The sequence below is a fragment of the Natator depressus genome, chromosome 4 (genome assembly GCF_965152275.1).
Source record: "Natator depressus isolate rNatDep1 chromosome 4, rNatDep2.hap1, whole genome shotgun sequence".
NCBI lineage: Eukaryota > Metazoa > Chordata > Testudines > Cheloniidae > Natator > Natator depressus.
The window spans coordinates 96,471,440-96,493,472 of NC_134237.1; the positions used below are offsets into that span (position 1 = coordinate 96,471,440).

General features: G+C 42.4%; 1 protein-coding gene across 1 annotated transcript; it reads right to left on the reverse strand.

Moving 5' to 3' along the window:
• Positions 1-9,126: 9,126 nt before the first annotated feature.
• Positions 9,127-17,269, reverse strand: CHRNA9 (cholinergic receptor nicotinic alpha 9 subunit). The gene is made up of 5 exons (XM_074950111.1): positions 17,091-17,269; positions 14,802-14,947; positions 13,813-13,967; positions 11,662-12,194; positions 9,127-9,695 (listed from the first exon to the last, which is right to left on the reverse strand). Exons 1-5 carry the CDS (start codon positions 17,158-17,160, stop codon positions 9,127-9,129), a joined length of 1,473 nt encoding a protein of 490 aa, XP_074806212.1. The 5' UTR covers positions 17,161-17,269.
• Positions 17,270-22,033: the final 4,764 nt, after the last annotated feature.

Sequence of the window (22,033 nt, forward strand, 5' to 3'; positions counted from 1 at the left end):
GGGGCTGTTTTTGTCCAGAAGTTGCACTTGCTTTGTCCAGTTACTGCACTTGCTTGTGCTGATCTAGTTGTTGAGCGCCAAGCAACGTGATTTGCCTGTGCCAATGCCATGACTGCAGGTACAAAAGTGGGGGTTACACATACAAACTCACAGACCGCTTTTGAAGATTTTGGCCCCTCATAATTTTATGTGCTTGTAGTTGGTGGAATGACTCAGCACAACAAAACAAAAGCCAGCAATGTCTTGTCCTTAAGAAACAGACATTTATAATATAAATAAGCAGAAAAGAAAAAAAAACTCTTTTACTGAGCTCTTGTACAAAAGACAGGGAGAGCAGAGCTGAAGTTAACCCCTTGCCCACCAAAGAAAAAATAGTGCACCCTGCCTCCGTCATAATACCATATTGTCTCATATGTATTATAGCATTATTAATAAAATATAGGACCAAATTCCAGTCTGGCACATTGACACAATCTCATGGACTTCACAGGGATTGCATAAATGTAAACTCTGAGAAGATTTGGTTACATGCAGTTTCAAAGAAAGGACCAACATTTTAAAAGTCAATAGTAACATTTTAAACTTGATTCGCAGTTTCAGAAGTAGCAAATAGACAGTCGAGCCATACCAAAATGGAAAGTACAAGTAAGAGCACCAAACCTGAAGAGCTTTCAGATAGTGGCCAGAAGAAGAGGGAAGACCAGCAAGATTATAATAGTTAAGGCAAAATATTACTTGAGAACAGACATTTTAGCAGCAGGTATAGCTGAATAATTACATCTGTTTGATATATTAATATATATAATATATATATATTAATTAATATGAAACAAATTCAATTTAAAGGATCTAGCAACAGAACTAACATGAGAAGCAAAGTGTACATCAGAATCCAAAACCAAGAATCCTCACTACTCACCGTGATGCAAGAAGACTTCACCTTGAAGGAACAGGAACTGGGGGATGGCATTGAAGTCTAGGAACAAGGCCTCACTTTTATCTGTATTCAGCCTGGGGGAACTCTGGTGTATTCACTATGTTAATACATATGTCAATCATTGTGAGAGAAGGTGAATATTCTCAGAACTATGGGGAAAGAGAGAAAAACAATCTAAGCATCATCAATAGCAGTTGTGAGTTTTGTCATGTTAATTAACAGGTTGACAACACAAAAATTAATGAGGATCTAGGACCGAGCCCTGAGGCATTCCCACAGTTCAATCCGGAGATCAGACAAATTATTTCTTCATAGGATGTAACTCCAATATCACTCACTTCCAGTCTGTCTTGAACATAGCTGCTGAACTGATCTTCCTTACCTGTTCAGACCATGTCAGTCCCCACTCTAAATCCCTCCACCGGCTTCTTTTTGCTCACTGTAATAAAGTTTAAACTTCTCATCTCCACCTTCAAAGTCCTGCCCAAGTCCAACTCCCCCCTGCACCCAAACTCAATGTCTAATCTGTTTCTTGGTATGTTTTCTCTTTGCTTGGTCTGTATCTCCAGGTTTGACTATACTCTGCACTAGGCCTGGGCTCTGACTCAGATTTGAGCCCAAGCTCCTCCCTTCCATCCACACATAAATCAGTCTGACTCAGGTCGGCAAGCACTAAGCCCATGCTGTGAGTCAGGTCCAAGCCCTGTCATTTTGCAGTGTGGCCACAGCCCCTAGTCAGAAAGCCTGCGTAATATGGATGCATTAGCATGGCTGAGGCCCAGTCCAGCAATTGTAATCCCAGGTTTACAATGCAGTATGGATGCTCAAGCATGGGACCACCAAGTCCACAAGCCCAAGTCCCACAAACCCAGGTCTACAATGCTTCAACATGCAGCCTCCATGTCTCCTGTTCTGGCCCCTACGCATGGATCAAATCCCAGTGCACCAAGACCCCACCCTCTCCTCATTCATATCCCTGAGTCGTCTTCCTGGAGACTCACAAATGCTAACCTACATCAATCAAAACACAACAGGGAGATCTGCACTATTTACAACACTAAAAAACTGAATTGCATCAGTGTATCAGTAGCACAGTGTATTCATATTAGTTATCAGTTACTAGATGCATGTCGCACTATGTCCATCCTAGTTCTCAGTCCATCACTGCAGTTGTACTGCATTCTGGATACCCTATCTCACAGCTTCTTGCATCACTGCAGTGACTTGTGGGAGATTTTGAAGAGCTAAATGAGATACCAAAGGGGATTGAGGGAGGAGTGAATTCTTCTTATAACCCATTGTAGTTTCCAAGGTATTGTCTCAAAGAGTGAGGTAAGCCAAACAACTGGAACATGCTCCTTGTTCAGCTAGATACATTTCTGTTGGAGTCCTTGAAAACTAATCTCACACAACTCAGAAGAGGTAGTGAAGAGAGTTGTGGTACCTGTGGAGAACCAAAGTTTGAGACCAGTAGTTAATCTAACTCATGATACAAGATTCATACCCTTCAGACATGGAGATGCCAGCTTCATGCCCTACTTCAAGATGAGGTTCACTGGGTAGAGTGCCATTTTTGGGTTTAGCTCATGTCTACAGATTGTTGGGACTGAGTTGTTTGAAACCTGGGATGAACAGCTGTGACTACAGAATTTCTGAATTGACACATTTTTGTACATCTGGAGGAAGCTCACCCAAACACTGTCGTGCTAGACCACTGTTGTGCTGGTTAGTCTATAGTTAGTAAGCACCACTAACTGCAGGGGAAAAAAGCAACTACGCTGTAGAAGCTGGCTTCCCCAGGTAGGTGTCAGCCAATTGGATACCAGTGAGGATTGAGGTGTCATGGTGGGTGCTGTTGTGATGGAAATTCGCATGGCTTTATGTGAAGAGTTGCAGTAGTATGTGAACAAGGTGACAAATGTGCCAGTGATTACAGGTTTCCTGTACTGTGTCGGGAAAATAGCGTCCATTCTATACCCTTTCATCACAAGTAGCAGCATGGAGATTGACACACACCCCCCTCAGATTATGGTGCCGAACCAACATATGTAGTATTGAAATTTTACAAGTTACTATGGGAAATCAAATTATGATCTCAAAGTAAAGGCTCATTGGATGGAAGACCTTCCATGGGACATAATCTTGTAATAGCAAAATCCAGGCAGAAGATGGGGGATGGGGGCAGGATGGTCTGGTTGGTGGTTAAGGTAATGGGCTAGGAGAAAGGAGGTTTAAGTCCAGTTGTCAGTGTTGCCACAGATTTCTTGCATATCCCTTGTCACACCATGGTTTCTCTGCAACTCAGTTTTCCGTCTGTAGAATAGGGGAGATAATATTCCTTTTCTCCCATCCTAAGTCTGATTTTCCCTTTTTAGATTGTAAACTCTTTGGGACAGTAACTGTCTCTTAGTCTGTGTGCGTAACAGAATGAGGTCCTAATCCTGGCTGGGGCCTCTAGGTGCTACTTTAATATAAATAAATGAGATGAAGTAACTTCAGCATCTCAGTGACTTACAACCAAGAATCCGAAGAAATTAAACAACTAGGTCAAACAGCCAGTCAGAATGCAAATTAACCACTGAGAGTTAACCAAGAACAAACACAGTAATTTATTAAAATAAGTGTTTGGAGGGTCTGATGGGTAATGAACATCTCCAACCCAAAGAAAGTATGACATGAAACCCCCACTTTTGAATACTGATGTGAGGTTAAAAATAAATATCTATCAGTCAAGCTTGGGAAAAGAAGTAAACCATCATCATTCCCTGGCCATTCAGATGAAGAATACATGAGAAAGAAAAACCATTCATTTTTAATATATTAGTGGGGACAAAATCATGACAGACCAAATGAAGTCTGATATTGCTCCCCATTGGTTGGGCCATAGATTGAAGTTCAGACTACATTACAAATTCTCAACACTTGGGTTGAAAATGCAAACTCCTGTTGGCAATAACACTATTTGCTGGCAGCTCTGGACATTATATTCCACCATTTGTAAGCTTTTCATGGGCTAATTCAGCATTATATTATTCTTCTGTTTTGTTCCTTTCCTTCTTGTCCACTTCAGCTTGTTAGAACGTTGAAGCCCCTCAGAACTACATTCTGTCATAATGCTTGAACAACTCCCATCAGGGGCTGGATTTGCCCACAAAATGATAATGAACAATAATGCTCTTTGGATTGCTATTGTTAGTATTTCAATTGCAAAATGCCCTAAACCAGACTGTTTGGAGCTTGTCTTTCTTTAACAAGCTTTTAATGAGTAGACAGCTGTGCCTGCAAGGGCTAGGCGGGGGGAGATACCAGCAAAAGGAGGAAACTCAGGCCTAAGAATAGTAAACTATGCTTTATTGAAGGAAGGAAGAACTTAAGCTCCAATCTGCACAGGGAGTCCCTAGGACGCGCAGAGGGGCTGCAGGGGACTCTGGCCATTCGGGACAGCTGATCAGGCAGGACTCCACCGGGGGGGGGGGGGCGGGGGGAGGAGTCTTCTGCAGCACTATATTCTCCGCGCTTATCTCGGGGTTACATGGGGTCACAGCTGGCTACATTCTTATATGTACGATTTATGCTTATTACATAAACGGACTTGTTTACAGGCAAAAATATGCTGAGCTATGCTACAGTATCTTTTGGCAGGGTCTGTCGGACAAAGTTCATTGAAACTGCCTGCATCCTCCACTTACCTCCAGTCACATACTCAGTCCACCACTTAGCTCCTCGCCAATCTTCCGCAACCTTGCCCCTACAACAGCTTAGACTATCAGGCTGTGCAGGAAGGAGTCAGAGAGAAAACAGGCACCTGGAGCCTCTCATTGCTGCCTGTAAGTCATCAGGCATAATGTGTCCTTTACATTTCCCTAAGCAAAAAGACTATACAAGGTGAGAGCTACTGTCAGCATAAGTCTCCCTAATATAAGGAGGACAGGAGTGGGCCTCTGTTTCAGCTAGCAGTGCTGACCAGGAACAGAAGGGAACAAGCCTTGTTCTTTACACAAAAGTAGCACAGCAGCCATATTCCCTGAAGCTCTGAGCACCATTGCACTGCAAAGCTGCCCAGAGATCCTGCTGGGACAGCCCCCCTTCCTACCGGCCCATAGTACTTAAAAGTACAGCATACTCAGGGCACAGCATACAGATCACAAACAATATTTACAGCCTTCATTGTCCTTCGGAGCAAATATAACCAGAATGTCATCCTACAGTCTTAATTCTCAGCAAGGCTTCTCACCTGAGTGCATTAATACATATTTCTCTTTATTATTGTAATCACATACATTCACCATTGTATTATTTAGTCTTCAAAGATTATTGGAAGTGTGTGAAAGACACATAAAAAGGGAAGGGGAGAAGGAAAGCGAGACAACAAGAATATTAGATTCCTCGGTCTTCATTCAACACTAAAAATATTGTATACAATTTAGATTCCCAATGCTCTCAGCTGATGTGGTCTAGGACAATTTTTACTCTATGCAATATGAGAGATGTTTGCAGTTAGTGTATTGGTCTGGAATGTATGAGCTGACTATTAGCAACTATGCTATTATTACTACAAATGTGTATGATGTTGGTATGTAATTTTCACTTACAGGCTATGTGATTCTGGTTCTCTGAAAACCCCACCTTGCAGGATTTCTACTCCTGGGTTTTACCTCCTTTGGGGCAGATCCCACAGGAGGAGTTCCTGGCAGTATAACTAGAACAGTTCTGTTACACAAGAGAAGGCAGGTGTCATGCACTGCTCTCAGGCATGCCCCCTTGCAGATGCCTTATACGCAGCACCCACTCAGGTTTTTTCAATCAATTACCCAGGCCAGATTAGTTAAAAACCTATATCCCGTCTGTGGTTCTGGTTTAACAATTAACTCACCTCTTGGTTGCTCAGGTTCACACCCACTCTGGGCCCATATTAGAGCCCCAATAGGTTTTCTTGCCACAGTTCAGGAGGTCCCAGCCCTCCTCCTGCAACTGGATTGTACATCAAACAGTCACTCTTTTGAAACAGGAGACTCCCAGCTCTCCTTCCCAGAGTTACTAGTACTTTAAACCAGGAGTGGGCAAACTTTTTGGCCCGAAGACCACATCTGGGAATAGAAATTATGATAGGGCAGCACTTATAACAGACATAAGATACCAGAGTAGTGGAAGAATTAAAAGAGAAATGACCTCCCAGATTCCACAGGCTGAATGCAGTGCTTAGGAGTCTAGGAAGGCTAGAAGGGTTTTGGGGAGGTAAAACACAGCAGTGGAGGTCAGTCATGTCAGGACATATGCTTTCTGTTTCATTTTCTGCTACAGACATTGTGAGAGACCTTGGGCAGGTCACGTAACCTCTCTGTGCCTCAGTTTCGCCATCACCTGCCCAAGGTCATAGATTCGCTTAGATTTTAAGACTAGTAAGAACCACTGTGATGATCTAGTCTGACTTCCTATATAACAGAGGCCTTAGGATTTAATTAATTCCTGCTTCAAGTCCAATAGCTGTAGTTGAACTGGAGTATATCTGTGAGAAAAAACATCCAGTCTTTATTTAAAGATTTCCAGTGATACAGAATCCATCCCAACGCTGGGTAAATTGTTCCAATAGTTAAATTACCCTCATTGTTAAAAATTTGCACCTTATTTCTAATCTAGCCACCTACCAACCATTGGATCTTGTTATACATTTGTCTGCTGGAGTGAAGAGCCCCCTCTTTTATCTAATTTTGTCTCCCATGTACGTTGTTAGACTGTAATCAAGTCACTCCTTAACACCCTTCCTGTGAGGGAGGTAATTCTCTCATGCTTTGAGATCGTCAAACAGAAGGTAGTAGGGAAGTGCAAAATATTCTAACCCTTACATTCCTTGAAGGGGAAAAACAGGGGCACAATTTTTATTTCAATTTCAATTTCAATTTGAATATACAATTTCAAAAAGCACAAGCTCCACAGATATCTGCACACTTATATTTGCACATGTAAATTTTACAGCTAGTGCACTTATGAGTGCAAATATTGTGTATGAAATGATGCATGCATATTTGAATGCAGTTTGAAGTCTCTCAACATTTTAGCCTCATCTTCAATATTTCTCCTCTTCCCACACCTTTGAACAGTATTTTTTCCATGGCACAGAACACATTCATTTCCTCAGACATATGCCATAAAGCTAAGCATTGACGTCCACAGCAAATGGATGGTGCCATCTGTCTGCACTGTGAAAATGTACAGTTTGACTTCTGAATAGAATATGTACCAGAAAGTGCCTGATTTCCAGGGAACTCATGGTGTGGTTCAAAGAACTTCCAATATTTCATCAGATACTTAGTTTATTCTGATAGCTACTCAAATTATCTTTACACTAGAATCTAGGCATTTATGGCTTGCATTATGTATGAGAATCCAGATAGGCTTACAGCTTTAATTATTCCACACAAGAGACAAAACCAGTCATTAAGAATTCAGTGTATCATTTACATGATAATACAAATCCCTTTCTTCCAATGAGTTTTTGGATAACAATGACAACGCTCTGCTGTTTGACTCCTCAGCATCTTAAATTACATCTTCACTGGTGCGCTCATATTAGTTGCAACAATTATGAAAATGAGTGTTGTCACATGAACTTTTGACTGGGATCCATTTCAGTGTCATTCTGCGTCTCTCACTGCATCTAGAATATCATGGTTTCAAAGCTCAAGGTGCTTAGTAAAGGTCATTCACTTGCCCTCGGTATGCCTTGTGTATCAGCTTCTAGCTTCACTGCAAGGGGAATCTTTCTTAGGCATACAAGGTCTGCAGGGCTAAAAGGAGTAAAAAGCATTAAAAGAATTGTTTGTCCATAAAGCAAACAAACACACAAGCAGTAGATGTGCTGAGCAAGGAGACAGTTTTGTATAGTCAATTGGCTGACTGTCACATCAGTTTAATAAAACTGTTTAAAATTTATGATTTGTATTAGAGTAAAGGGAGTCGCCCGATAATCACACCTATTGTGCTAGATGTTGCATAGGCAAGTGCCAAAGAAAACAGATCCTAGCCCAGCGAGTTTACAATCTAGATATCAAAACAGGATACAACAAATGGGCAAGATAGATAAATGAGATGGGATGGGTGGGAGGATGAAGTAACAGAATGAGCAATGTTGAACAAAGAGCAGAAGTCACAACTCCATGCTTTAGCAGTATTAGGGTAGTACCTAAAGGTTCCAAACATGATCAGCCCCCCTCCTACCCCCATACAGTACATCTTTACACTGTGCAAATACAGGGGAAGATGTAGAATCAAGGAGGAAATAGGGAAACAGCATCAAAGGCAGCAGAAAGTTCAAGGAGAATGATAGGGAAGAGGGTGCAAGACTTAGCCAGAAAAAAGTCCTAGAAATCATGGTGAGCCCGGTTTTGATGGTGTAAAAAAGTAATACCGGAAGGGATCCAGGCAGGAATTAGCTGGAAGGAAATCAAGGTAGCTATTGTTTTTAACCAGTTCAAAGAATTGAGAGGGGAAGAAGGAGATGGGACAGTAGTTAGAGGCAGGGGGTGTTAGGACATAAACATGTTTGAACATTCATTGGAAGAAGCCAGAAGAAAAGGATGAGGCAAAATGAGGGAGTGAAAGAGGGAGAAAGAGATAGCAGCAGCTAGGCAGGGAAGGTCTCAGGGGAATTGTCAAACATTCACATTTAGAGTGTGTTTTTCCATCTATCACACAGCAAGTTGGCCACACTGCAGGCCACAGATTAAATGCAGCCCTTGGAATTCTATTATCTTTAATATGGAGGTGCATCCCATTGGGATCACTGCTCCTAGGACACAATGCTTCTTCCTGAACCAATCCAAGGCCATAACCTGTTTTAATCAAGACAGAGTACAACATACTTGTCCAGCGCTCTTTCATAGGGTGCACTTCCATGTTACAGATAATGGCAGTTGCAACTGTTCAGTTTAATGCGAGTTAGACTCCGCCCTTAACTCCTGGCAAGTTGCTAATATGACCTTAGCTGAGCAAAGTTTGGATGCCTCTGATCTGATGGAATCATTCTGACAAGATGACTCATGTAATGGCAATCTCTCAAATTATTTTGTTTGTTTTTACAGAATTAAAGATACAGAAACCTCAGCTACATCCCTCAGTAACAAAGTACCATCAAGGCAAACTAGCTAAACATCCCTTCATACATAAAAATAAATACACTCTAGTATCTTCAGTTAAATTGCTTTGCCAATAATCAGGAAGCTCATGAAAAAGACCATAATAAAAAAAATCCACATGAAGAATCTGTCCATCACTTTTGCTACCTTTTTCCACTCAATTCCTTTTGCGCGGTTTGCTTTGTGGTCTCTGACGCAATTAGCAATATACTCAATATTCTTTATCAGTACTTTATAACAGGAGCAGCAGTTAACAGCATCCTTAGCATTTTCACATTGAATTCCATTACTGTTATTTAAATGTCCATTTAGCTTCTTCTTTAGATCACTGTCATTGTTTCTGTTCCTGGAAAGTTGACTGGTCACCCCCTCGTGTCTGTCCTGCTTTTTCTGATACTTAAAATCCTTTCTTAATTTATGTTCTTGTGCTTTCACTCTTTGTGGACTTGTACAATTTTCACCCACATCATAAACAAAAAAGATCTTTGACATGTAGTCCAAAATAACCACCCTGGCCCATTGTGGAACAGGTTGGGCTTCTGTTCCACAGTGATGGATATTCATTATAATGATGGTCAGTGCAGTGGATGCTGTAATCATTGTCATAGTTGCTATGTAATATTTGCCTGTAATGTAAAAAATATGGAAATGTATATTAAAAGTATTATTCAAGTTAAAATCACCTCTGCAGAAAGGAAAAAAAATCCCACAACATAAACTGAAATGTGAGAAGCTATGGTCAGAATTCTGGAATCATCCTAATGCTCTGTAGTTATGGTTGCATTGGGATTTGCCACTTAAAATAGCATTTAAGTCCATTCAAACAAATAAAATCTCCCACTGATCATGACCCATATTATACCATTTCAAAAGAATAACCACATAATTATCAAGGTAAATATTCACACTCTCTAATGCCCCAATTTCAAAAGCAACCATGTGAAAGTCTTTTTAAAAAATGTTCACAGTGAATTTCACATATTTTTAGGATCCCTACAAAATCTGTATCAACATTTACACACTTCACATTGTTACACCACTTTTTTTTCAAAATTCATAAATTAATTTGGAAAAAAGCCCACCCATCATGTAAGTGATTATATGAAATTGTCATAACTGTTGATTTTCAACAAAGAAGCAGTGAAGATCACATTTTTCATCTCTGGGTTTCCAGATGCATGAGGGGCTGGGAATGTCTGCAGCTTGGCAAAACTAATGGGGGAAAAGGGGAGTCTGGAAGCTGAGCTGTGCAGGAGAAGAAGGCATATACACGCTTCTTTACTTTTTCCCCAACAGATCAGCTAGGGCTCACCAAAGAAAGGGGTTAGGAGGAGTCCTAGTTCTGCATGGCAGAACAAGCTGTGCTGTAGGTGTGCTCAGATTCTATAGAACCTAACAGGTTCTCAAACCAGGCCACCTAGGAACCAGTTGGTATATGGGAGCTACACCCTGGGATAGTGGGCTGCATGGTTCATGGGAAGCTAGAAACCTGCACCATAAGGAAGGCTTCTGCAGCATACCTGCTCTGGATTGTATTAAAAGGGTTCTCCCACTCCCAGACAAGCCACAAAATATCCATCAAGTGGGCCAGAGAAGACACTAGCGCTTCCCCCACCTTCTCCTCCTGTATAATTGAGCTGCTCCTCAGCTCCCACATCTGACCTCTTCTCCTGTGAATTGTCCCCAAATCCTCACGTAACCTCTGTCCTTAGCTCAAATCCCCGACAGCCAGACCCTGCTCCTTGGAGTCGGGGCTGCCTGTGGGATTTAAGCCAGGATCAGAGTCTGGAATGGAACTGAGCCAGTAGATTTCCTTCTATGGCCCTGAGGGGAGAGAAAGTGCCACCCCACCCAACATGCCCTGACCTCTCCAATCCCCTAGCCATAGCAAAGGTGCTGTTCCACAGCTCAGCTGTGCAGAAACAGTCATAGGGAGCACTAATGCTTGTCTGGCTTTTCTACTTGACAGAGCTGCTATGGTTTGCCGCCCCATGTCTTGTGGTCATCTCTGGTGAGCTATAGCAGGTCTAACCGGTGCAGAAGGCAGGGAAGACTTAGTGCTCACCTCTTCTCCATCACAACTCTGCATTCCCTGCAGCTCTCCCTCTTCCCATCCAACAAGTCACGTGATCCTCACCCCCACAAACTCCCTTTTGCTTCCAACACACAACCCACAATGCTCTCATCCAATGTCTCAAGACAGCAGACTTCAACCAAATGAATCACTACACCAGTACCTGGAGCACCCTGTGGTCTCTCAGCCAATTACTGATCCATTACAGCTTGTGAACCTATGAAGATGACATCCTGAAGTGTCTGACCTCACCCTCAATTTTCCTTCATTAACACTGCAGCCGAGGTTTTAGCACATCCATGTTTTATTATTAGTTTATCCCCATGCAGCACAAAATAATCTTGTCATAGAACTTCACTATATTTGTACAAGTTCCATACACATTTGAAGTATTACACAAGGATTTAGAAACTTTGCATCACAATATTTATCTTTCCAGATTCCATTAATGATGTATAGTCTCCCTGACATTATACAACCACTATTTATAAGCCATGATAAAAATCTGAAATACCCACCTATCAAGGGCACATTTTCAGAAGGAGGCATGCTTTCTGCAACCATTAGCTGAAATACAGTTAGAGCAAGCAGAACTGTAACGCCAAGCGACACTTTTTCCCCAGAATCTGCAGGAAGGTAGAATCCCAGTGGGGCCAGGAAAGAGATCAAAACACAAGGGAGCAGCAGGTTAAATATATAGAAGGAAGACCTCCTTTTCAAGATCAGTGTGAATGTAATATCTGGATACGGCTCAGAGCAGCAGCCATACGTGATTACATTCTTAACAGCTGGCATCCCATGAATCTCCCACTCCACATCTTCTATAAAGTCAGATAGATCTCCACTGTCCAAAGCATTTATTATGTCTACCTGATTACCATTGTAGGTCCAGGAACCAAAGGTAAGGTTACACTGCTGGTCATCAAAGGGAAAATAAGAAACATCCACCACACATGAACTCTTTGTTATAGCTGGTGCATCCCAAGTAATTTTTCCATCATATCTCAATACTACATTTGTGTTCACTGGTTCTGAAAAGTCATCATCAGCCCTAAAAAGACAAAATGATAAAAAAAATTAGAACACAAAATATATCAGAAAATAAGGTTATTAAGCACACCTCTGAATTCACATCATTTACTGAATATTGTACTGGCTGTTATGTATGGCCACTATAATGGCTATTATTGGACAGACTCAGCTGTGTATCAAAGACCCAATACTGCTAACATATAACTGAAATTCTCCTTAGCTCAAGCAGTAAGGGTCTCTGCTTTTTGCAGCAGGGGATTTGAGTGCTATTCCTGATGCAACTGTAAAGTTCAGTGTGCAGCACTAACGAAAAACTTGAAATCCCAGATGGCCATGGATTTGTTACAGTATTTAGGCTGTCACAAATTAACATTAAGAAGAAAGATGGCCTTGTTGTTAAGGAAGAGTCAGATCAGAGTCCATAGGTCTCCCAGACCTAGGTCTGGTTCTGCTGCTACCCCAGCAAAGCTGCCTTAGAACTATCCCATGTGAGGAACCCCTGAGCCCTTTACATCATGTGCAACACAAAGATGTGTCTTTTGGTCTCATGGAGTGTAAACATTTGGGGCTACATTTTACCTTATTAAAACATTCCCTGCCATGCCAAAAGCCTCAATGCAGTACCACTGTGCTAGTAAAACTGATTGTTCTAGTTTACTATCGGTCATAACAACAAATAAACTAGCTCAGATTATGTTAATTCAGTGTTTGAAAATTAGATTAATTCACAACACGGGTAAAGATATTTTTTCCAAAGTTTTTATTTTCTCTTGTGGTGCCCCTTTCTAGTGGGTGATATTGTGAACTCATGCTCTTTAATGTAAATGCTTGAGCAAACAATTTTAAACAGATTTTGAAAGATAGTTTCTCCTTATAAAACATTTCAACTTCTTTTCTAAAGAAGCAACAAAGGGTACTTTTTCCACGTAATGAGTCAATCATCTGGAAGCTCCCCAGTACTTAATTTGGAATGAAAGAGGTGCTGGGGCTCAAGCAATTTTTTTACTTTCATAACTGAGGCGGCAAACCCAGAGGCGCTGGGGCTATGAACTGCCAAGCCTAAGTCCTGGCAAGCCCTGGCACAAATTAAACACTGAAGCTCCATTGGCACAGCCCCACAGAGTGGGTGAAAGGGCACAAACTATGTTGTTACTTATTGAATCTTGATTCCTAATTCAGCTGTAACTGAAGTGTAGACAGGACTACAGACATATACTCAAAATTAATCTCTTATGGACAGAGAAAGGTTTTGAAGTGACCTCCAAACCACTGCTCCAAAATTTCACATAAGTCACATTTGCTCAGTATAGTCTCTTAATAAGCAGTAAAAATAAACTTAAGTGAAACCATACATACTTTGTGCAGAGACCAGACTGTAGTAGTAGGACTCAAGGCCCCTTTCACAGCATCATATTAACACAGAAATTGCCATACCAGATGAGACCAGTGGTCTGTCTAGTCCAATATCTTATGGCCAGATCCAGTCACTCCAAAGGAAGGTGCAATAAACTGGAAGTGGATGGTTATGGGTTAACTCACCCATAGGAAAATTTCTTCATATATATTCATTTATAAAAGAAAAATATTAAATCTAACTATGTGGTTGTGCTAAGAAACTGCCCCTCAATTGTACTTACTTGTTATATAGGACAATGTCTGGTCTCCACACCAGGTTGCTAGGAATCCTGATAGAATCCAACCCATCATATTCATCTTTGTCCCACTTGAGATATGCATCATACCAACTTTGTCGAATCCATAAATACGCAGTCAAAATTTGGTTTCTTTCATCCTGTAAGGAGTTACCATATACATAAACATTTCTAATCTATGACTCAACAAAGACACACTTTGTTTCGGGGGAGTTCATTTTATAAACATAATGTGTTTCTTCTAAGACTTACTGTACGGTAAGAAGTCTACAATGTCAGTACAGAGGAACCAACTATGACAATTCCCACTGATTTCTCTGAAAGCTGTCCAGGCTCAGACCTTAGCTTGGTACGTACACCTGTTAATGTTTACATTATTTTAAATTACCTGTAATTAAAAAACCATGTGAGGAATTTTCTTCACTCTTTGCAGACACATTCTCCTTTGCAGAGAAATTCCCCTTTGCCTTCAAAGTGAATCTGACAATTTTCGAACCAAACCAGTTTTCCAAGCAAAAGCTATTGGGGTGGGGGTGGGGCTAAACTAGGACTTTTTATTGGAAGCTGGATACAGCATTAACTGTGAAGAACTACTACTTCTGCAAAACAACAGGTATAGAGAAAAATGAGATACCCAGTTTTTTTTTTAGTTTTTTTTTGCTTCAGTGCAATGGGACAAAACAAAAGCTTTGATGCTGAAAAAATCAGTATCTAATTGTTATTACAAAAGAAGTCTGACATCTTAACCAGTCAGGTCATAATGGTGTAAATGGATGAGTACATATTAGGAACAGAAACCTATGAAGAAACATTATTAAATGTATCACTTTATGCAGGAAAATGCAAATTGTCCTCACATCTCCAAGTGAAACATGAAGTTTTAAATTCTGAAACCCATGCTGTTCTAAGAGTTTCCAAATTGTAGGTGTGGAAGTTTGCACATTTCTAGAACACGGAACTGTCTTGTTACTCACCATATCTTTAATTTGGGACAGCGTGATCTGAAGGGTGACATTCAGTGCTTTATCTGTGTCTTCCACTGGTCTCAGAGCATTTGAATAGTCTCCAAACAGTTCACTGAATAGCATTTGAGCATATTTTCCTTGTGCAGACTCCACACCTACATCAAATAGTATATCAAATATATCACATTAAGTAGTGTGCATGCTATCCCCAAGGCTCCAAATAGCATTTGTTACTGTTAGAATACATACTGCCATCCAGCTGGTAACATACACATACTGTACTATATCATATTTAATATAGAACACATGTAGCAAATCTGATGAGACCCATGCAGAATAGGTCATGTTGTAGTAACTAAATGGATATTATAAAATTAATGTTTTACACCCATTTTATATAACACTCTGCAATAATATAGCCCTTTTCATCCATAGATATGACAGTCCTTTTCACAGGAGGACAAATATCATTATCCCTATTTTATTGGTGATGGAAAATAAGGCCCAGAGAGAATAAGGCCCAGATTTTTATAGGAATTCAGGCATAGGCATTGCAATGTGAGCACAGCTAATTGATTTAGGACAGGGGTGGGAAAACTTTTTGGCCCAAGGGCCACATCGGGAAATAGAAATTGTATGGTGGGTCATGAATGCTCACAAAATTGGGGCTGGTGATGAGGAGTTTGGGGTGTAGGAGGGTGCTCTGGGCTGGGACTGAGGGGTTCAGAGGGCGGGAGGGGGATCAGGGCTGGGGCAGGGGTGCGGGAAGGGGTGTAGGTTCCAGCAGGAGGTGTAGGCTCTGGGGTGGGGCTGGGGATGAGAGGGTTGGGGTACAGGAGTGGGCTCTGGGCTGGGATTGAGGGGTATGGAGAGTGGGAGGGTGATCAGGGCTGGGGTAGGGGGTTGGGGTGTGGGGAGAGGCTCAGGCACTTACCTCAAGCGCCTCCCGGAAGTAGTGGCATGTCCCTTCTGTGGCTCCTATCCAGAGGCGTGGCTACGCAACTCTGCACGCTGCCCCGTCCGCATGCACCGCCCCTGCAGCTCCCATTGGAGCGGGTAGGAGCCAGAGCAGGGCCATGCCGCGGCTTCCAGGAGCCACGTGGTGCGGCCCCCAACCCTGCGCCCCAGCTGGAGGGGGGCCAAGCCGCGTGGTGTGGCTCAGGGGCCAGCTTAAAACAGCTCACAGGCCAGATCCGGCCCGTGGGCTGTAGTTTGCCCACACCTGATTTAGGAGCCTAAATCTCATTTTCAAGAGAGATTTAGGCTTTTAGGTGCCTAAATCACAGAAACTGTCAATGGCTTTAGACTCCCAGGTGCCTAAATCCTTTTTTGAAAATGAGATTTAGGCTCCTAAATCAGTTAGCTATTGCAAAACTGAGGGCAGCAATGCCTAAATACTTTTCAAAATCTGGTGATTTGCTTAAACAGTCACTCAGTTGCTGAGCTAAGAATAGAAACCAGGTCTGACTTCCAGTCCTCTACACTAGGCAATGTGCTGTCTCCTTACATATAAATATTGCTCTCTACAAAAGAGAGTTGAATACTACTTCTAAAATTTGCTCCTCTTTTATGGCATTCATGTTTGAATAAAAAATTTGATGAATTTTGTTCATTATTTGGCCAATGGATAGAGCTGGTTGAATAATTAGTGAATACATTCATTGAATAATGCCTTCAATTAATTTTTGCAAACTTTTCCAAAGAATAGCATATATGTGAAAAAGATTTTTATTCTGTTATCCATCCGGCTCTACAGATAATCCACTGAAATACTTTCTTTAAAATCATAGGTTTGCAGATTGCTTTGTCCTCTGAAGTTTCTCTGTGTTGTACTGCATTATCTTTAGATGGAGTCACAGATTTCAAAAAGCAAAGGACAAGAATGTTAACGTTTGTCTGACCTATGCAAATTCAAATTCACACAAGTACGCAGCAAGTATTTCAGTGTACCTCACTCTTCAGCCATTTAGCTGTTCAATTATTAGTAATGCAGTTCAGGACTAACTACAATTCAAACGCCACCTTCGCTGGAAAAAAAGCAATCAAAGCTAATGAAACCATTTAAACAGCATTTAGGTTCAACAGTCTGCAATCAGAAAATAGTTCTATTTCTGCAGTGCATACTCAGCAATGAGATAAAATAGCTTGAAACAGTTAAGAGGCTCCACAGCTGCCCAAACTGCATTTTTTGTGCACTCAGCCCTGTGAAGTCAGGGGATGCACAAGGAATGATGGATGAAGTTGTAAGTGTATAAAGCAACCCTTAAGCTGCACACTGGTATGGGGAAGGGCTCTCACCTCGAAGTATCACTGCTGTGAAAACCAACCAAAGGGAGACGCAGCAGAAGGGCAGGCTGTTTCTCTTCATTCTGAATCCTGAAGTAACTCTGCTTCTCCAGGAACACAAAAATTGTTTTCACCTTCCGAAGCTGAGAGAAATGAGTTGTGCAGCAGCACAAAAGCAGTGGAGACACGGATGTGCTGCTGGTAAGAGCTCTGTTCTCAGCGGCAGCAAGTTTCCTGTGCCCTGAGCGGGGCCCCAGTGCGCACCCCACTCTGCCCTGGTAACCTGAGAGCTGCCCGCTCTGCTGCTCAGTGAGAAGCCAGACAGATGGGATATCACGAGGAAACACTTCATGTAAAGCTCATTCTTTTCATGGTGTTACTGGTTCTTTCTTCTTACTATTAATGCATCAGTAGCAAGTCAGTATATGAAGAATAGTCCATTCACACTCCCTCAATCTGGGTCAGATTCTGTCACCCTTATGTTAGTAGTAGCTCAGTCTGTGTAGGTCCACTGAAATCAAGGGAAATTCTTGCAGAGTAAGTCACTACTCAACATGAGGAACAGCGGCAGAATCTGGCCCCATAAGTATAGAATTCTTCCAGGACAGTTCAATGCCAATTTGATGGAGGCCCAGTGTTACTCATCTGTTTATATTCCTCATATTGTTAGTCAAAGAAATTCGCTACTCTCTTTGTGGTCAAACTGTAGTTTGCTGGCATCGTAGGTGCCTTTCAACTGATAGGGCCATTGTCCACTTCCACCTTGCTCTCTCTCCTTTCCATAGAGAATAAGCCAGTTTGAAGAAAAGCACCAGGGTTCAGTGAGGGGCACTAGATCATCATCTTTGCCATTGCATTTTAGAATAGGCAGTGAAGACTATATATCTAGCTGAAACTGCAAGAGGAAGTGTAGATAATAGAATGAAATTACCAATAACAGAATTTAGCCAGGACACATCTGGCTTGTGTAATAAGATTATACACTGCGCTCACCAGTTTACACTCACCAGTTCTTTCTGGTGAAAGTGAACGGATATTTCCAAACAAAAAATGCTTTGCTTTTAGTAGCATTCTTGGTACCATGTGACCAGTGTATGTGCTTAGCTGGCTACATACACCACTGAGATTTGTGAGATTTGTTAACAGCTAAAACCAGTAATTTCAATAAGAGTACTTGTAATGAAATCTCTCTCTCTGTCACATCATCTGATGAATTCCCAAAAGGAAAAAGGTTATAAGTAGTTTAGAAATAAGAGAGGTCAAGGTGGCCCTTAGATTGTATGTAACATGTTGCTTTCTCTTTAGGAAGCAGGGGCACACAGCGTTAAAGGAGATAGCTGTGATATTGTCAGGTCAATGTGATCTCAGGGAATAACATCAGTTTGTAGCGTATTTGTCATTAGGCTGGGAGTAGATACTATTGGTGTGTCCTAGTCTGTGGGGAGCTTGCTTTTGATGAAATTGGAGAGATTAGGGGTTGTTTGAAGGCCAGAAGAGGAGGTTCAGGAAAGATTTCTTACAGGTTGGGGTCCCCATCGAGAATGAGTTGTAGCAGTTTGATGATCATATGGGTTCCAGTATGGTGGACAACTAGGGGGGTGTGGTCAGAGGAGGTTTGGATTTCTGTATTGAAGCAGGTTCTCTCGGAGTATTTGGCCTGTTCCAGGATGCGATTTACTTCTCTAGTGGAGTGTCCTTGTTTGGTGAAGGTGGCTTTGAGTGTGCTAAAGTGTATTTCCTGCACTTTTTCCTCGGAGCGTATTCTGTGGTATCTGAGTGCCTGGCTGTAGATTACAGATTTCTTGGTGTTTGGAGTGGTTACTGGATCTATGAAGATAGATGTGGTGATCCATGGGTTTCTTATATATAGTTTTCTGTCGGATTCCGTTGCTGAAGCAGATTGTGGTGTCCAGGAAATTTGAGCCGGTGTGGGAGTATTCCAGAGAGAGTTTGGTCATAGAATCATAGAAGATTAGGGTTGGAAGAGACCTCAGGAGGTCATCTAGTCCAACCCACCTGCTCAAAGCAGGACCAACCCCAACTAAATCATCCCAGCCAGGACTTTGTCAAGCCGGGCCTTAAAAACCTTTAAGGATGGAGATTCCACCACCTCCCTAGGTAACCCATTCCAGTGCTTCACCACCCTCTTAGTGAAATCGTTTTTCCTAATATCCAACCTAGACCACCCCCACTGCAACTTGAGACCATTTCTCCTTGTTCTGTCATCTGCCACCACTTTGACCAGCCTAGCTCCATCCTCTTCGGAACCCGCCTTCAGGTAGTTGAAGACTGCTATGAAGTTGTGGTGGAAATCTATGTGGGACTTTAAGTCGTCTGTCCATAGGATGAAAATATCATCAGTGTATCTCAGATATATCACTGGTTTCATGGTGCCTATATCCAGAAATTCTTCTTCAAGGGGGCCCAGGAAGAGGTTGGCGTATTGAGGAGCCATCCCAGTACCTATGGCTGTTCCCATGGTTTGGACAAAGTGTTTGTTGTTGACTGTAAAGTTGTAATGGGTGAGGATGAAATGGATGAGATGTGCTTGTAGTGGATATCTGAGGGTTGTCCTTTGTCTTGTAAATATTTGAGGCAGGCAGTTATGCCCTCATTGTGAGGGATGTTGATGTATAGGGAAGTGACATCAATGGTGGTGAGGATGGTGTTCTGAAGGAGATTGTTAATGTTGTAGTTTGTGGAGGAAGTTGGTTATGTCCTGGAGGAAGCTGGCACCGTGTGGTGAGTGGTTTGAGGATGGTTTCTATGAGTCCCGATATTCCTTCAGTAAGAGTGCTGTGGCCAGATATGATGGGTCTGGCTTCACTTGTTTGTGTATCTTGGGAAGCATGTAGAAGGTCCCTGGGGTGAGTTCGTGGAGGAGGAGTTTGTAGAGTTTCTCTAGGAGTTGTTTGGGGAAGGATTGATGATATTCTTAAATTCCTTGGTAAATTGTGTTGTGAGGTTGTCTTTGAGTTGTTTATAGTAGGTGGTGTTGGAGAGCTGTTGACAATACCAGGACACACCAACTCAAAGTGGCACCAGACCCTGCCAGAACAGATGTAAAACCTGCAGACTTGTCTCCACTGCTACAGTGATCAACACCCCGCGACAACACACCTTTAAAGATCCATGGGTCCTACCCATGGCTACCACAACATGTGGTGTACCTCATCTAGTGCATTAAAATACTAACCATAGGGTGAAACCAAACAATCACTATGCAGGGCCGGTGCAACCACTAGGCGAACTAGGCGGTCGCCTAGGGTGCCAAGTGGTTGGGGGCGGCGGTGGAGCAGAGGTGAGCTGGGGCAGGGGGGCGCGGGGAGGGCCGCCTGCAGCAAGTAACGGGGGGGGGGCGCACAGGGGAACCGCTCCCCACCCCAGCTCACCTCTGCTCCACCTTCTCCCCTGAGCACTGCCCCACTCTGCTTCTCTCCCTCCCAGGCTTGTGTGCCAAACAGCTGATTGGCGCCGCAAGCCTGGGAGGCGGGAGAAGCGGCAGCGTGCTTGGGGAGGAGGTGGAGCAGAGGTGAGCTGGGGTGGGGAGCTGCTGCACGTGGCTCCCCGGGCCAAGGGGGAGGGAGGGGGTGGCAGGGAGCTGCCACAGGGGGGGCTGCCCTGGCAGGAGGGGGGTGGTGGCGGGGAGCTGCCGCAGGGTGGGTGCCTCAGGGTGGAGAGGGAGGGCGGGGAGCTGCCGCAGGGGTTAGGGGGGCGGTGCAAGGTGGAAGTTTCTTCTAGGGCATGAAACCTCCTTGCACCGGCCCTGTCACTATGCTCTCAAATGAACTCATACAGAAAAATGATAAAAGACAAAAATACCATATCACCTGTGGGTGAACACTTTTCGCAAAAAGAAAAGGAGTACTTGTGGCACCTTAGAGACTAACAAATTTATTTGAGCATAAGCTTTCGTGAGCTACAGCTCACATCCGATGAAGTGAGCTGTAGCTCACGAAAGCTTATGCTCAAATAAATTTGTTAGTCTCTAAGGTGCCACAAGTACTCCTTTTCTTTTTGCGAACAGACTGACACGGCTGCTACTCTGAAACTTTTCACAAAGTGATCACTCTATATCTCACCTATCAGTCCTCATCCTCAAAGGAAACCTGCACAACAATTTCAAAAGACAAACCTGAGAGGTTAAATTCATAACTTTGCTAGCCACTAAAAATCATGAGTAAATAAAATAGAGACACTGGATTTATGGCTTATCACAACAATCTGTAACCCACTAACAATCCTACCCTCAACTACTTCGCTAACCTCCCACTCCCACCTTTCTTCCCTCCCTATGAATGGAGGGGTATTAACAGGCCACTTCACCTTGAATGGTCCCTTGAAATGTGTGTTATATATGGAATAAATTGAATATATATGTTATATATACAAATACATATGGGAACACACTTGCTTCCTCTTATATTTGAGGTGCTGCATGATTTATACTGTTCCAATGTAAAACTTGCATTACAAAAGAGGTATAAATTTTTTATCAGACATAATCTTATGCATTATAATGCAAATTTTACAGCACATTGGTCTACAGTATACCTCAAATATGTAATGTTGACATAATTGAGCACATCGTTATCAGGACACTCTGTTGCAAATCTGGGCATTGGTACAAATAATGTTTGGAGCAGTACACTTTGAGGGACAGCACTGTTCATACTCCTGTACTTATGCTAAACCATCTGTTCCACCTTGTATTTAGCTGTGACACTGAACATGTTTCCCAGACATGAAGAAGAGCTCTGTGTAAGTTCAAAAACTTGTCTCTCTCACCAACAGCAGCTGGTCCAAGAACAGATACTATCTAACCTACTTTGTATCTCGAATATCTTGGGACCAACATAGCTACAACACCACTGCATACAACTGTTGCTTATTGTAATTACAGGAGTATGAACAGGGCTGTCCCTCAAAGTGTACTGCTCCAAACATTATTTGTA

What these genes read in the sequence shown, in the direction of transcription:
- CHRNA9 (XM_074950111.1), bottom strand. Translation starts at nt 17,160, where the DNA reads ATGAAGAGAAACAGCCTGCCCTTCTGCTGCGTCTCCCTTTGGTTGGTT. An exon ending in TGTCCCAAATTAAAGATATG is followed by an intron (nt 13,968 to 14,801) that starts GTGAGTAACAAG and finishes AACTCCTTACAG; the next exon opens with GATGAAAGAAACCAAATTTT. An exon ending in GACATTGTCCTATATAACAA is followed by an intron (nt 12,195 to 13,812) that starts GTAAGTACAATT and finishes TTGTCTTTTTAG; the next exon opens with GGCTGATGATGACTTTTCAG.